The 16,872-nt window shown below is 41.6% G+C and overlaps 1 protein-coding gene across 1 annotated transcript; it reads left to right on the forward strand.

Moving 5' to 3' along the window:
* Positions 1-10,478: 10,478 nt before the first annotated feature.
* Positions 10,479-15,214, forward strand: LOC118315660 (zinc finger protein 135). Its single transcript, XM_035643120.1, has 2 exons — positions 10,479-10,729; positions 13,836-15,214. The coding sequence occupies exons 1-2, from the start codon at positions 10,564-10,566 to the stop codon at positions 14,501-14,503; spliced, it is 834 nt and encodes a 277-aa protein (XP_035499013.1). The 5' UTR covers positions 10,479-10,563; the 3' UTR covers positions 14,504-15,214.
* The last annotated feature ends 1,658 nt before the right edge of the window (positions 15,215-16,872 follow it).

Genomic DNA, 16,872 nt, shown 5'->3' on the forward strand with positions numbered 1-16,872 from the left:
TAAGCTCAGAAGAAATGTCAGAAATGAATGGGGGCATTCGAGGGTGAGGTGGTGGGGATGGTATTTTAACTGAAAGGAAGCGCTGGCCTCCATTACAGTTCCTCGTCATGATTCTGCTTTTGACTTTCATGGACACGGACAATAGCGAGGCTTATTTACTGTGAGCTAATCTTGAGATGACAGGCAGGTTAATGCCACAATGCCCTTCTGGAGTCTGAGGATGAAGCTCCCCACTTACAGGGCAGTCTACACTCAAGCTCTCCCCTCATGAAATTTGGATTATGACTGAAATAAAATGTGATTAAGGCTAGACACTCATACTACTATAGTTTAGCTGTAGGGGAAGGGGAAGGTAAGGCAGGGTAACGTATAAGACTGACATCTACATCTTGAGCCTCTAAAACAGAATCTTCTGGAAACGCTGCTGGCCCCATTTTACATGACATTACATTCATTTAACAGACGCTTTTGTCCAAAGCGACTTACAATAACTTCATTCAACTATGAAGATATTACCCAAAAGTGCCAGAATTGAGTAAATAAACATTTATCAAATAGGCAAAAACAGCTTCAAGTGCTCATTTAGATAAATAAAATAAAAAATTCAGGGAGCAAGGTGCAGCCTGAACGGGTGAGATTTCAGACTGCGACGGAAGCATCGAAGGGGTTCTGCTGTCCTGAAGTCAATGGGGAGCTTGTTCCACCATTGAAGAACCAGGAAGGAAAACAGACAGGATTCAGATGAGCAGTTGCCGCTGCCTCCTCGCAGTGAGGGAGTAGTTAGCCATTTGGCTGACTGGGGTGTACGTTTTTACCGTTTTCTGGATGTAGGAAGGGCCTTAACCATTCGCAGTACGGTAGGCGACTACCAGTGCCTTGAATCAGATTCAAGCCACCACTAGAAGCCAGTGCAGGGCGCGATGTAGTGTGGGAGAAGTTTGGTAGGTTGCAGACCAACCGGACCACTGCATTCTGGATGAGCTGCAGAGGTCAGATGGCACATGTCGGCAGACCAGCTAGGAGGGAATTGCAGGAGTCCAGGCACAAGATGACAAGAGCCTGCACCAATACCTGTGTTGCCTTCTCTGTGAGGAACGGACGTGTCCTCCTGATGTTGTGGGGGATGAATCTGAAGGAGCAGGTCGACACTGCGATGGTCGTCCAGTGTCACACCCAGGTTCCTTGCAGTTTAAGCAAGGGCCACCACAGAGTTCTCAGTGGTGATGGAGAGGTCGTTGATGGGAGACACCTTCCCTAGGAGGAAAAGCACCTCGGTCTTGTCCAGATTGAGCTTCAGGTGGTGCGGCGACATCCACTGAGAAATGTCAGCCAGACATGCAGAGATTCATGCTGCTACCTGGGTTTCAAATTGTGGAAAGGACCACACATGAGTTGGGTGTCATCTGCATAGCTATGGTAGGAAAAGCCATGTGAGTGAATGACAGAGCCCAATGACCTGGTGTACAGAGAGGAGAGGATGGGGCCCAGAACAGAGCCCTGAGGGACCCCAGTAGTGAGGTTGCAGGGTTCAGTCACAGATCCTCTCTAAGTTACCCTGTTAGTGTGGTCCTTGAGGTAGGATGCAAACAGGGAGAGTGCTGAGCTTGAGACTCCCAGTTGTTGGAGGGTGGAAAGGCGGATCTGGTGGTTCACTGTGTCAAAAGCTGCTGAAAGGTTGAGTAGGGTGACAACACAGGAGAGGGAGGCTGCGTGGAGTTAGTCTGAAGACTCTGGGGTTGTGTTTTAGTCTGGATGAAGAGAAACAATGACACAGATACCTACATTATCTTTCTGATTAGTTGTTATCAGTCATCACTCAACTACTAGCAGTGAATGCAAAGTGTTTCTTACAGTGTTTTCTATTTTCTATAATTAAGCAACAAACACGAGAGATTGTGTGAAGAAAACATATTAGTGTGGACATAACCTAAAGATGCAAGCGACTTAAATTCACAGCAGAGATTGTGAAGGAAGCTCAGACATCCAAAGGGATGTCGGAGAAGAACTGCTGCTGCTTTGACCTAAAACTCCACTGTTTTAATGTGAAGGAACAGCAATGCAATCAGAGCTCTTTCTGGATGTTCCAGCTGCTAAGTCAAACTCCAAGAGTGAGAGTGAGCCCGGACTTCCTGCAAGAGGAGAGAGAGAGAGAGAGAGAGAGAGAGAGAGAGAGAGTAAAAGTCCAAACAATGGGAGAGAGAAAACACAAATTTAGTGACATGTAATGTAAAAAAGAAATTATATATATAATACATTTTACAAAAACACTTAATTTACATGTTTTTAGAGACAGTCCAGTTCAAAACAGTGGCTGTGCATACTTCACTTTTAAAAACCAATCGGGCCAGTTAAAAGTTGTGCAAAATGCAATTCATCATCATTGGCAGAACAAATCATTTTTTTCGTAGCACGAACATTTTTTAAAAGCTTTTATGTTTTATCAAATCTGAACTCATACATTAATATGTATTAATACATTAACATTAATCGCCATCTTTTCTTCACCTAAAAGAAAGTTTAGGAGCCTCCACTTTTCTTTTATTGTTTTTCTTTTAGCCAGCTCCCATAATAAAAACCCAGCAATAGCAGCTCTAACTAAAATCTTTATGAAGGAGGAAGGTTTTAAGTCTAACTTTAAATGTGGAGAGGGTGTCTGCCTCCCTGGTTCCAGAGGAGAGGAGCCTGGTGGCTGAAGGCTCTGCCTCCCCTTCTACATTTACACACTCTCAACCACAAGTAGTCCTGACTTTACAGAGCGAAGTGATCTATCGGGACAATATGAACTATGAGCCCAGTGAGATATGATGGAGCCTGATTATTAAGGGCTTTGTAGGTGAGGAGCAGGATTTTGAATTCTATTCTGAATTTTACAGGAAGCCAATGCAGAGATGCTAACAATGGAGAAATATGATCTCTTTTTCTAGTTCCTGTCAGAACTCGTGCTGCTGCCTTTTGGATTAACTGGAGGCTTTTCACAGACTTATTGGGGAAACATCCTAACAGTAATGAATTACAGTAGTCCTCAGTTTTGTCTGAATTTAGAAGTAAACAATGACATGTCATCCAGGCCTTTATGTCTTTAAGAAAATCCTGAAGTTTGCGTACGTGATTTTCACCTGGCTTCATAGATAAATAAAGCTGGGTGTCATCTGCATAATGTTAATCTAATGAGTGAGTTTTTCACTCAAACCTTGTCCCTGCTCGTTAACATGTTGCAGAAACACACCCCATGCACTAACTGTGTGCGTGCGTGTGTGTGTGTGTGTGTGCGTGTGTGTGTGTGTGCATGTGTGCGTGTGTGTGTGTGTGCCTGTGTTTGTGCCTTCAGGGTGACTAACGGGCCCCCCAAGTGTCAACAATTCCTCCCTGCTCATGTAAAACCCAATTCACAGGTGAGTTTCAACACAACTGGGCATTGTTTCATGAGTTCTCAATAAAAATACAAGCAACATGAACATTACTCTATGAGCGCAGCAGCCATGTGGTGAACCCAGAGGAAAGTCTGGATGCAGAAAAATAAGGTAACATATTCTCATGAAGTACTGACTATTCATGTTCATCTTGAATAATGGATCAACCAGCTAAGTGTGTCAGAGTCTGCAACATCAGCTCTGGATCTTGGCTCAGAATCCAGCTCGCCACTGACTGTGATGTTTTGTCCTCTCTCTGGGTCAGGAGGCCTCCAGCTGCTCCAACAGTCCCTTGGCTGGTGTACACGTTCAGGGTTTCAGTGTGTGTGTGTGTGTGTGTGTGTGTGTGTGTGTGTGTACTGTATCGTGTGGTAATGGATGACATGCTTCAGTTGATGTGGAACAGCTCAGCTTCCCTCAGGATGTTGTCAGCAGTAACAACTCTCTCTCCTTCCTCCCAGGCCTGGGACAAACTTACAGGGATAACAACCTTTTGAAATACGTTCTTTAAGCACTGTTACGTGTGACATTGTGAACAATAATACTTGGTATATAATACGTGATTACCAAAACCCTCATTTTCTTTCAGAGTAATCAACTCTGGTTCAATAATCAAAGGTGGGTGGAACTCATTGGGTTCACTGTGGGAGTCCCATCTGTGTCAGAGTGGTATTTCATGCAGTCTTAACACCAAGTCGTCCAACTCAAAGGGCAGACTATGCCGTATGTCGTATGGGATAAAATCGACCAAATCAACCGTTTCCTAAAATAGCACCCCTACTTGTGACAGGAGGTACACCACAAATACTTTTAGCCTCAGAGAATTGTAGGGTTTTATTTGCTTTAGCAACGCATGGTTGGTGAGGTTGTAAAGGTCAGTGTGATGGTTAGGGTTAGTGTGACATGGCAGAGAATCAGCACGATTACTTTACAGAATATAAGTAAATCCATTTAAATACACAAACTTCACGGACTTACCAGGTCCACCGCTGACCTCTAGTTGCAGTGTACATCACGGCCGCTAGAGGTCTGCGCTCTTTAAAACAACCACATAGGTCGTAATAAGCTGCTTGAACATTGACCTTATCTTGTATTTTTTTGGTGGACAGTCTTAAATGTGTATTGGAAATTTCAAATACAGCTTATACTGCTGTAGACCTTGTTCATACCTGGTATAAACAATGCAACTTAAGTGATCAGATCTCACTTGACCAAGGAAACTTCGGTATGTGCAGGAGACTAGTCAGTGAATGACCCGCGCTAACAATTGGGACACACATCAGTTCTGTTTGCAAAGACCAAACAATGTTTATATTTTTTAACCAATGGCAGGCAGCAAATCGTTTTATCTGCTTAGTCTGCCGTAGATTAAAAGAAGAAGAAATCATATCCATACAGACTGGATCATTACGTTACATTTATTTAACAGACGCTTTTGTATAAGCGACTTAAATTAAGTGCATTATATATATATATATATATATATATATATATATATATATATATATATAATTGATGATATATATATCAATTCAGGGAGAAGGTGCAGTCTGAACAGGTGAGTTTTCAGTCTGCGATTGAAGCATTGAAGGGATTCTGCTGACCTGATGTCAATGGGGAGCTTGTTCTACCATTGAGGAACCAGGACAGAAAAAAGTCGGGGTTTGGATGAGTCTCTATGGGCTTTTAAAAATTTTCAGACATCATGGACAAAGCCAGGTTATGTGATATGTATGTGACTATTTGCAACTGAGTTGAAGACCTGGCTAAACCCCTAACCTTGGGAAGGTAGAAAATAAATTCGGCACATTGTTTTTGGACCCAAAATTACAAGTACATACCTCTCTCTTGGGTTTCCAATAAAAAATACTATGTTTAAATCTCTCCAAGGCATAGACAAATCTACATTCAGCTAATTTGTTTGAGAAAGCTGCAGAAAAGGCATAATCTCATATTCTGAAATATCATCAACCCCAGTTTGCTGTTGTTTTGTTGCGATAATTCCAATTTCTGGCCAATCTGTAATATTAGCTCTTTAATCTGTTGTACTTATTAAATATATTGCATTTTTGGATCAGTCTGAACGATTTCCTCTTGGCAAATTCATCACCCTCACTCTCACTGAAATCACTCTGTTTCTAAAAGACCATTTCATTAACTTCATCCATTAAGTTCAAAATTGAAAATCTAATTGAGGAATGGCTGTGTGTGTGTGTGTGTGTGTGCGTGTGTGTGCGTGCGTCCGTGTGTGTATGTGTGTGAGTGTGTTTGTTAAAGAGAGAAAGAGCATGCGTGTATGTCCAGTGAATAAAAGAAAGCTTTTAATTGCATTGTTCTTTGATCAATGCATGTTTATTAGTGGGTGAAAGCCACATTAACCTTTCCATCGGCCCTGACATTTCCGCTCCTCCTAAATGGAGAATTAAAGACCATTGAAAAGTCATTAGTCAAATTTACTGCTTCTCTTGGCTGGTCAGCCATTAGAGAGGCTGCAAGACCACAGAACGCTGTTCACAGTCTCCTGCCAAGTCTTTTTATTGTTTAAAGCAGAAGTACGTGTGGACAAATGAAGAGCACAGGACCGCCTGGTTGTTATTTAAAAGTAGGTGAGCATCTCACCTTGAGTATTACCTACCACATCTCTCAGTACAGAGAGTGTGCAGCCATCTCACTACAGAAGAACATGAGGAAGTTAGTGGCTTAGTTAGCATTTTTCTTGAAGAATTTTCTTGTTTTCTGCTTAAAAAGCGAATCATCATCGAAGGCCTGTATTTCAGCAGATGTGGAGTCACTGCTATTACTTGAATGCCTTTACTCCATCTGTGACTATATCCAGTTTCCAATGTCTCTCCGAGGCCTCTCTATATCAAAATTTTATCATTTGGATTGGTCTCCTCCAATGACAAAGCATATTGGGCTCAGTGTACACTATCGCATTTCACAGTACCACTTGCAGGTTCTGAATTATGTGCTTTATAGTCATTTGGTTGGGGACCATATGGAGAGAACAACAAAAAATGGGGTAGCAAAACCTCAACTTTGCTCCCCCCATTTGAATACTGTGAACGAATTTGCTCCACTTGCTCTTTTGTTCAGATAGACATGTTTGAACTATCTGAATGTCAATACGTTTTCCAGAAAATGTTGGTCAAATTTGTGGTATTGCATGTGTCTCCTCAGGCTTGTCTTGGACTTTTTACTGCAGGTCTATTGATGGTATTAGGGATTTCCAATTTATCAACATAGGCTTGATCTTCCAATCCACAGCTATGTTTGTAACATTTCTACCCATACTGCAGACACTGGGGATGTTTTAAATGCGCAATAGCAGATTCAAAGGGCCTGAGTTGGTTGTGCATCCAGCATTTTGAGGTTTGTTTCAGCAGCAAACGGAAGTTATACAGCTGTAATCAAGAACTACTTTCCTAAGAGCCACGTAAATACTTCCGCTTGCACCCATCTAGCCTCCTTTTTTTCCTTTATGTGTTGACAACTGGTAAGCTTTTCACCACCGCTCAAACATGTTCAAGTATTTGTCCATGTAAATTCAACACGGACGCATGTGACTTATGATTTTGCTATTTACAATTTAAATGCACATTTATTTGTCAATTTTTCTACTTTGTATATTGCACATTGCATGTTGGCTATTATGTACCCATCATGTTGAGTGCCCATCAACACAAAGTGATTTTCTGACAATGTGCTCAACCTGTTCAAAAATGTATTTGATCATTATGTTAAACAACATTGGACTGCACACTCTACCCTGCGGGGTTCCATTTTCTACTGAATAAATATTTCAATATTCCACACATGTCACTGATGGAGCAACAAAACCATTGCTCCCCCAGCTGGGACCTCGAATACCATTCATTACGGACAAGACTTGCTTTTTTCCTCCCTCTTTTGCTTGGTTAAATTTTCTGTTTCGCCTTTTTGGAACACTTTTTTTCTTCCTTGTCAAAGGCTGTCGTTGCATGTTTGTTGGTGAGAAGGACACTGACCCAGTGGCCATTTGTCTTCTGGGGACCGGCTTATTGCTCCTGCTGAACTTCACAGCATACACACACAGCAGGCAACACATGCGTATTTCATTTTTAAAATTGGAGAAATGGAGAAGCAGCAGGGGATGGCCTGGGGGGCAGATGCCACAGGCAAAGGTTGTCACTGACGCTCTCTCTGTCGTACAGCCACATATAAATGCAGCTAAGATGTGCTTCACATTCTGAGAAGATGCAACAGATTGGTCACCATCTCTTGCAGGTCCATAGGTGGATTCTTCCAGTGCTACTTGTCCATCCAACCATTCAAATGCCCCTATGGATTCTTCCAGTGCTACTTGTCCATCCAACCATTCAAATGCCTTTTTGGTTGCGCATTAAACAGGTCAATCCAGTGTTTGGAGTTGGTGCATGTGGTGAAAAAAGACGGGAGAAAAAGACAACCAGACAAACATGGGATGAATTGCTGTTCAACAAAATGCTGGAGGTAGACAACAAAGTCCTGCTCCTGCATCTAGTCACTAACATTGGCTGTGCCAAATAAATAGAGGAATGTCCGCTGATTTTCTGAAGAACCACTCACCTTAAGAATTGTGATGAAAAGTTACCATCTGAAATATCTCTGCCAGGTCTGAGATCAATCGGATAAGGAGTTGTTCAGCAACTGCAGACACACAGACAAATGGACAGATTCTGCATTTATCACTAGGAATAATAACTCTGGCCCTGTTCAGACCTGGCCTGAACATCCATCACAACTCCTGACTTTATCAGTTCACGTCTGGCATTAGAATGTGTCCCCACACGTTTCCAGTGACCACCTGCTCTATATGCAAATAAACATATACATCCTGGTAACCAAGTTCAAATGATGTTGTTTTAGTCAGTGTATGACACGCTGATTCATGATCAATGTGTGTGTGAGTGTGTGCGTTCGTGTATGTGTTTGAGAGAGAGACAGAGTTGCCAGGAGAAGCTGACTGAATGGATGCGCTGTGTGCAGCTGTACAGTAATTTAAAAGAAAATCAGTATGTGTCAGTCTACTCTGCTGATATTGTGGCCACAAACAGTTCAATGTATGTGAGAAACTGAAATAATGAAATTGGAGTGGGTAAGAGGAAGGGGTGTATGGATCAGAAAATGTCAGAGAAATTTCCTTGATTTTTAAATTGTTTTAATTTATTAAAACTAACATAAGAAGGTATGATGTTTTTTTCTTTTACTTTAAACAATGATGGAGCTATACTTGACCCACCTGGGGTGTCTTGTTAGCTGCATACAAAACAAAAGCAGCTCCTAGATTATTGTTTTTGCATCAATTCGAACCTTGGTTTCCATGTTTAGCATGAATCAACCCGCTAAGAACTCATGGGATGAAGTGGTTCGGAAAAGGCAATAGGAAGGACAATCCGAATCCACCCTTGGACTGATTGTGTGTGTGTGTGTGTGTGTGTGTGTGTGCAGCAGTGAGGGTGATAGATGTTAAGTGACTTCACTCAAATAAAGATGGTGTAAGGTAGGACAGTCTGTTCATATTGCTAATATTTGAGAGAATGCTTCCTTAAGACATTAGAAAGGGGTGGATATCTGTAACTATAAAGTACGAGAAGAGGAAATGCTTCAAGAAAACAGTGACGTATTGAAGAAAAATGATAGAATCCAACTCTTGCTGCTGAGATAACTTTCATTAGTGGACTGTGTGGAGAGGAAAACACAACTTAAAAAATATTCTCAAAAGAATGCTTTACTATTATTATTTGTTTTCTTATTCAATTGTATTTACATATTCTAAATAAACATTTCAATCAATCAATCTATCAATCAAAAAACCAATATTGTTGCTCTAATTTGTGCAGATGAAAAGTGGCATAAGTGGATTTGTGAAGAAATCCAATCTATATTTTCACCTGTGCACTTGCAAGATGTGTTTGTTGGATTGTCAGTGTGGAAAAGTTGCAAAACTTATTCGACGGAATTCCCTTATTACATCAAATAAGTTTGGGAGGAAGTTGTTGAAACCAATCAGTCATCTGACAAGCACTTCACATGAAGCATACATGTCCCTAAAGGAAATACGTGCTGACCTTCTCTTTACAGAGGAGGCTTCATGCACTGATGATGCCACCGTAGTCATGTAACCATTTAGAGCGGTCGCACCAACAATAAATTAACACATGCTGCACAAAATGATTGTCATCTGTAAACAGCTACTTATCCAGTGAACGATCGGGAACTCGCGCTGGTGCAGAGAATCAGCGTATCACTCTGCAAATGGCTCAGTATTACCTGGCCGAAGTACACTTGAAAAAAAAGTGCAAATTTAAATGGCTGTCTGCCAGAAAACTAAATCAATGAAAAAATACATCCTTTAGCGTACAATTGAACACATATATATATATTTTTGGTAACTTTTTAAAATGTGTCGAAAAATTTGTTTTTCGGTGGTCCCCTCTGCAACAGTGGGACTCCGATTTTCACTACTTCCATTTCTCGGCTGTGGCTCAGCAATGGCTCAGCAGATAGAGTCGTTTGTCCACCAACCCGAAGGCTGATCGATCCCAGCTTCCGCCAATCCACATGCCGTTGTGGCATGACACTTAACCCTAAATAGCCTCTGACGGCTCTTCCTTACCACGCACTGTATGAATGTGTGTGAATGGGTGAATGTGACTTTCCTGTAAGGTGCTTTGATTGGTCTATATGACTAGAAAAGCGCTAAATAAATACAGTCCATTTACCATTCTCCTTCAAACTCCGTTAAATGACATTGCCGATCAGCATCTCCATAAGGTAAGATGTTAACTATGCCTAAGTACAATATGGTATACAACCCCACTTCAAAATCACTGAACTATCCCTTTAATGTAATAAAACCATTTATAGTTTTAAAATGATTTACATCCGCATCATCTCAGGTCTTCATAAATATCCTACATATTCCAAATCATGTAGGAATTTTGTTGATTATTTTTCGTTTTATTATAAGTTTCCTGTTTTTGGGGTAGTTTTAGAAATTTCCAATACTCCTCCGCGCGGAATCGTGACGTCACAGTCGCGCGCCAAAGGCAGAACGTTGGAGCCTGGAGCCACACAGAGCCGAGCTCGTCATCTTGTTGTTGTCGGGAGAAGTCGTGCGTCCTGCGCGACGATGTGTAAGATCCGAGCTCTGCGGGCGCTGGTGGACCAGCGGCTGGGCGCGGCGGTGGAGGAGATCTTCAGGCTGTTCGAGGCGACGCTGGCGGAGTACGAGGAGGAGATCGAGAGGCAGCGCGGTCTGCTGGAGGCGGCGGCGGAGCGGCCCGTCAACAAGGCGGGTATGTGGAGGCTTGCTGTGTGATCTCGGTGACACGTGTGAACCGGAATCCGCTCCAAAGTACCTTGCACCTGCCAAAACGAGCAACCTGTGAGAACATTCGAACGAGTGGCAAAAGAATGAACCAAAAAGGCATGCGTGGATGTTGAGTGTGAATTATTCACTCCACACAGCTTTGAGAAGTGGGCACGTTCAGTGTGTGTAGGCAGGTTCCGGAACTGAGGAGACCGGAAACACGTGACCTCCACTCCACAATAAGGAAGTAGCTGCGTGATTCTCGATTTCAGAAAAAGAAAAAAAGAACTCAAATTAGTGTTATCAAATCATATTTCAGTATCTTAGTCAAACTAATGTAATTGAGAAGATAAATATATATTTTTTATTATTATTATTTTTATATAGTAAATGATAGCGGTGCTTATCCACACTCTCACTCCATATCACTTGGTGGCGGTAATGCACCAATTTGTTGTTTGCCAACCGCCAAAAAAAGAAAAACTCAAGACGAAGATACGCGGCAATAAACGATTAGTTTGAACAAAAACAAACTAACATGGAAAACCATTTCAATAGGTTTCATCACAAGGTGGAGGTCATCTGTTTCAGGTCCAGGTGGAGCTCCACAGCTGCAGCGGTCTGAAGCCACACCCTCTTTTGAGTGAGCTGGGGTCTTCGCCAGGAAGCATCTGCAGGCTCATTTAGGGCTGGGCGATATAACGATGATTGTCGCGAAATAACTTTTCCTCGATAGAAATATAAGACACGTCAAAATAATGTTGATAGAACTCATTCCATCCATGTTTTGACAGCCAATGATAATTTGAATAGCGCCATGCTGAGCCAATCATGTGGCTGGAACCACGTTACGTTAGGTTGACGCACACAGTCGGAGAAGCAGCCGGCAGCAGCTCACATGTTAATGTTTGGGCTACTGTGGTCGTGTACCCCAGGAGTGAGGGCGAGATAAAAGACAAAATGACGACAGGAAATGTTAACTTAAGCGACAGGAAGAAGATTAGATTAGTTGATTCCTGACGGATGACAATGTTGATGCTTTTACTGTCTCACTGCAGGAGGAGAAGACGGGACAGGGTGACGATAAACAAATGAAACCTAAATACCGTATCTTTTATTGAAAAATGAATTATCAATGAACAATTGAGTCTGATTGAGCTCATCACACATTAACTACTTCTCTCTGCTTTAGCAGGAGAAGCCGTCTTGCATGACTTCAGCTTCACTTCAAATAAGTTTGATCATCAAAAGGGAAAAAATACCAACTTCAAATTTCTCTGCTTATTTACAGTATATTCTTAGGGTGGATTTTAAATATCAAAAATTTTGTAGAGTGGTTATTTTCTTTTCTAGATATTTAATCATTATATTAACATTTCACTTTATAGAAAACGACTTTAGGATGTGGCTTAACCAAATTTATCTGCAGAAATCAGCGTTTCTTCTCATATCAAGAACTTTATCAATGGTTTTGACAGTGTAGTATTAATCAATGACTCGGCCTCTTCCACATGAACATGGTCATAGCTGGGAAAGAAAACCCAGGATTGACTGAGACAGTTGATGTCCAGCTTTGTAGTAAAGTTATCATGACGGCGGAAGAGCAAGCTCATTTCAAACCACAGGCGCCGGTACGTTAATGCGTGACATAGACAGTCAGGTCCTGGCAGATGAATAGAAACCTCCTGGCAGGTCTTCACGTCCTTACAGATAACCGATAAGCAGAACCGAAATTTACCTTCATCCCACGGGGTATATGGGAAAAAACCCTGGCCCTACTGTCCTCATTGTCTCTCTCCCTAATTCTCCTCGGGGGCTTGTCGCTCCGTCATTGTCGTGTCAAAATAAAAGCTGTCGTCGCAGAGACAATTGCGATATTTAATACAATTCTGAAGCAGCGGCGGCAATAATTTTGCCATATGAACATAGCGGAAAGCTGCTGAGAGAAATGTTATCCAAAAGTGTCGACACCGTTTGTGAGCTGCGCCTGTGACACAGCAGTGTTCCTACAAACACAATGGCGATTACCGAGGTCAATAAAAAACGATCGCGCTGATTTTCATGTATCGTGCGATAAGTCGATAATGTAATCATCGCGACAGGCCTAGTGGTGGAGGACCATGGTGGTCGCGAGCTGGATCAGTCAAGAGCTCTCGGAGGTCAGGCAAGTGCAAGAGAGGATGGATAAGGCTAACCTTATAGCAGACGTGCTAGGAAGATATAAAGCAATGTAATTACCATGAATATTTTGAAGCTACATAAAAATACCAACAAATCTGAGCGACACTCTACCATCCCTACTTAGATTTGCTGCAGTTCTGTGGTTGTCTGAACTCCCCCCTGGTGCTCGACTCCTCCTGCAGTTGATCTGCAGATTCCTGTACGCAGTCGCAAATCTACACATTTGCTGATTCTTTTACACATATACAAATCTGATAAGGCACACACAGAGTGAGATGCAGTTCCACAGCTCGGACACAAATAATATTACTACAACATTGGCCCCATAGGTGAGCATTCAAATGAGTCTGTGTGATCTGCTCTTCTGTCTCATCCTGCTGTCTAAACCTTGTAGCTGTCAATTTAGCCCACGTCGAGCCTCCCTTAGTGGCCGCTGGATTTCCAGACCTTTACATATTGTGGATTTAATGTAAAAATAATATCTTATTCACCATAATCACACACACACACAAACACACACATTTATTTGTTTTTTCTCCCGCATTAATCTTTACACCCCGCAAGCAGAAATGGAATTTTAGAACCTAGGAATTTTGCAAATGGATTTAAAATGTATGACAGAAATATATTTAAAAGATGTATTCAGACAAGTCTCTCAGTATTTGACAGTGCTCACAGCCTCGAGTCTTTGTTGCTGCACACAGAGGATCTTCAAACTAAATACAATATATTGTGAAATGTCGATCTGTCATTAATTTACGATGCAATCTAAACAACACATGCTCGTGCATCTGTTACTGTTGAGTCAGAGGCCAAATAGTTTTGTTGTGAAATTACTATTTACCTTTATTTTGCTTGAAAATAAAATGCTTATGTAGCAACTTACCTTTCTTTTTTCCTTCTCCTTTTAGAGGTTGCACCACTGTTGACAGTTAAACAAGAGGCCCCCTCTGAGCAACAGGGGGCAGCAGAGCCCCTGTACATTAAAGAGGAAGAGGAAGAATTCTGGAGGAGTCAGGAAGGACCGCAGCGGCAAGGACCGGAGGAGGACGACATGGCCATGGTCCCATTGGTTGCTGTCTCTGCTAAGATGGAAGGCGGTGAAGAGAAAGCTCAGGAGAACCGAGAGGCGGAGCCTGCAGCCAGCAGCTCGGAGCAGCAGATGGAGGCCGACTCTTCTGAGTCTGAGACTGAGTGCAGTGACGACGATGCGAAGGCGACCAGTGAACCTCAGCGAGGTGCAACTTTTGTCAAACAAAACGAAGTCCATATCATCGTGGAAAAATGTCTCTGCAACATTGGCAGGAAAATGTACAGGTGCTCCGAGTGTAATAAAAGGTTCAGCCTGAAGGGATCTCTGCAGAGACACATCAGAGTTCATACAGGAGAGAAACCATTCCCCTGCACGGTGTGCGGAAAGAAATTTGGCCGGAAACAGCATTTGCAGGAACATTTGATCATCCACACAGGAGAGCGACCGTTCAGTTGTTCGGTGTGCGGCAAAAAGTTCCGTTACAAGGCGGGCATGAGGAAGCACATGAGAACACACGAGTGTAACTGTGGAGACATTCACACGTGACGGCTCACGCGGGTTTATCCTGATCGGCCTCTCCTCCCTCACATCTGACTCTGTGGCTCAGATGCAGACTGAATATGTACATCTCAGTTTCTTTGTTAACGTGTTGGATGTGAAAAGTTCATTCTTGTCCTTGGAAACACAAATTACCTTCATGATTAATTTACTATCATTTTCCCAATGGTGAACAAATAGTTTCTTGCCGAGCTAACTAAGAAAACTCCAACCTGATGACCATGAGTGGGAGGTCAAAAGCTCCAGAAAGAGCTGTTGACTTGAGTTAACGTTATTTTGTTTTTGCTTCATATTCTGTTAAAATGTGATCCGAGACAAATTGCCTTGTCATGTCTTCAGCTTTTACTTTTTACATTTAACTTTTTACGTTTGACTTCTATCATTGTCTGTTTGAATGTACATTTCCCGAAGGTGAAATGTCAGTTAGTGAACAGGGATTCATGCTGTGATGATTTAAGAGAAAGATAAATTACTGATCATTTTTGAATACCATGTCAAATTACAGATGATCCGACAGGACGCAGATTTTATCTTTATATTGTGAACTGCAGGTTTTTTTCTCCACACGTTTGGACAGCTGTTTGGGTTTTTTTTATCCGGAAAGTATCAAAACGACAAGTACACGCGAGTGCCTGGTATTACGAACTATTACTGCATGATGCACTAAAATTTGTATTCCAATAAAATAGTTGCAATCAATGCATTTTAGTCCTTGTAATATTTACAGTAGTGGTTACACTGTCGCTTCAGTATTTGGAGGTGATGACTTGTATAGTTGGTACTTGGGTCATTCACGAACTCAGCGTTGGTTCCTCTAAATTACAAAACTTGTACTACCTTCCATTTTTGCAAGAAATATTTCCATTCTACGTAAGAGTTCCAGGTAACTTGATATGTGGATAAACTAGCAATGTAAGCGTTTCTTAACATTTCAAAATTGTTACCTGACAGAGTACAGCAAAACCCATTTACCAATCCCATTCACCTCTATTTTATTAAATCAAAGTTAGCAATCTAGTAAAACCAAAAGTATTTTTTCTGGAAGGAAGACAAGACTGAGTGGGTTTTTGTAGTTTAATATTGTTACGGTCACAACTAACATTGATAAAAAAAAAAAACATTCTGGCTCAATCTTGTGACCAGTTGCCATAACCGAGGATCTGTTTTTAACTAAAACTATTTTATTTACAGGAACATAATTAAATTAATTGCCAAATTTTCTCAAAACTATCAGAGACAGGTAGCCAGCCAAAAAGAGGGAGATGTGTGGGCGTTGCAGCTATAGGCCGTAGGACCCACAACTTCCCATAATCTATCCAAAACTTTTAAAGAAACTAAACTGGAAATAAAGCCGTGAAAATAGGACTGCCAGACTCCCCGCCTCAACGAGAAAGAAAGAAAAATAAAAGGCAAACTAAGCACTGAGGTGCAGGCTACTTACGATTCCTCACAATTCAATCAAGGGGAGAAGCACAGACAAAAGAAATGGTTGTGTCAAAATAAAAGCCGTCATGGCAGATCCACCGATCGGGAGGAGCGCGTAACGATGTGGATACAGATATTTCCTGTTATGGATATTTTAACAGTGGCAATTTGTTCTGTTGGGGATGTAAATATGGACTCTTCTTGTGAACAAGGTAAACATGACCCCATTTGCAGGCAGAATAAGAGCTGGTTGACTTTCCGAAAATGCTTCATTGCTTCCTATCTTATCCCCTTTAGCATAGAATAAAAGGAAAGGAGATAATGTTTTTGTAGATTGTAGTTGCACCAGGGCAGAACCACAGAGCATCTATTTTATATTTGTGTCACGATTCCAAATTGTATGGATATCTTTGCTTGATTGGCTGAGGCCCAAATCCATCAATACACATTTCTTCTCTGTCACATCTGTCCATAAGTCATTTAACATAATACACTATAAAAAAGAAACAATATAAATGTCTGACTATCATCTTTGCTCAAATCTTTTTTTCATTCAATTATTATTTTTATTGCTACACACTTTCTCTACCCTGTTATTATTTCAACACATTTATCTTTATTTTCAACAACATCTGTGTTGTTGTTCGTTCCTGTGAGTAACAGATGGTGAAATGTTCCCCTGTTGAAACTGAAAACTCGGCGTGATTCTGTTTGTCACTGTACTTACCCCACATGTTATAAAACAAGCCCTGTGGTAACTGCAATCAGATTCTCTCAACACCGCGGTTATCTTTTCCTAACTCCAATACTGTTTCAGATTTACCAGTGCTCAACAGCAACTTCACTACTGCTACTGCTAGATGCAATTTAACATTTTTTGGGGGTTACCAGATCAATGTCAAGTATCCATCCATCCATTATCTTTACCCCTT

The sequence above is a fragment of the Scophthalmus maximus genome, chromosome 7, assembly GCF_022379125.1.
Source record: "Scophthalmus maximus strain ysfricsl-2021 chromosome 7, ASM2237912v1, whole genome shotgun sequence".
Lineage (NCBI taxonomy): Eukaryota > Metazoa > Chordata > Actinopteri > Pleuronectiformes > Scophthalmidae > Scophthalmus > Scophthalmus maximus.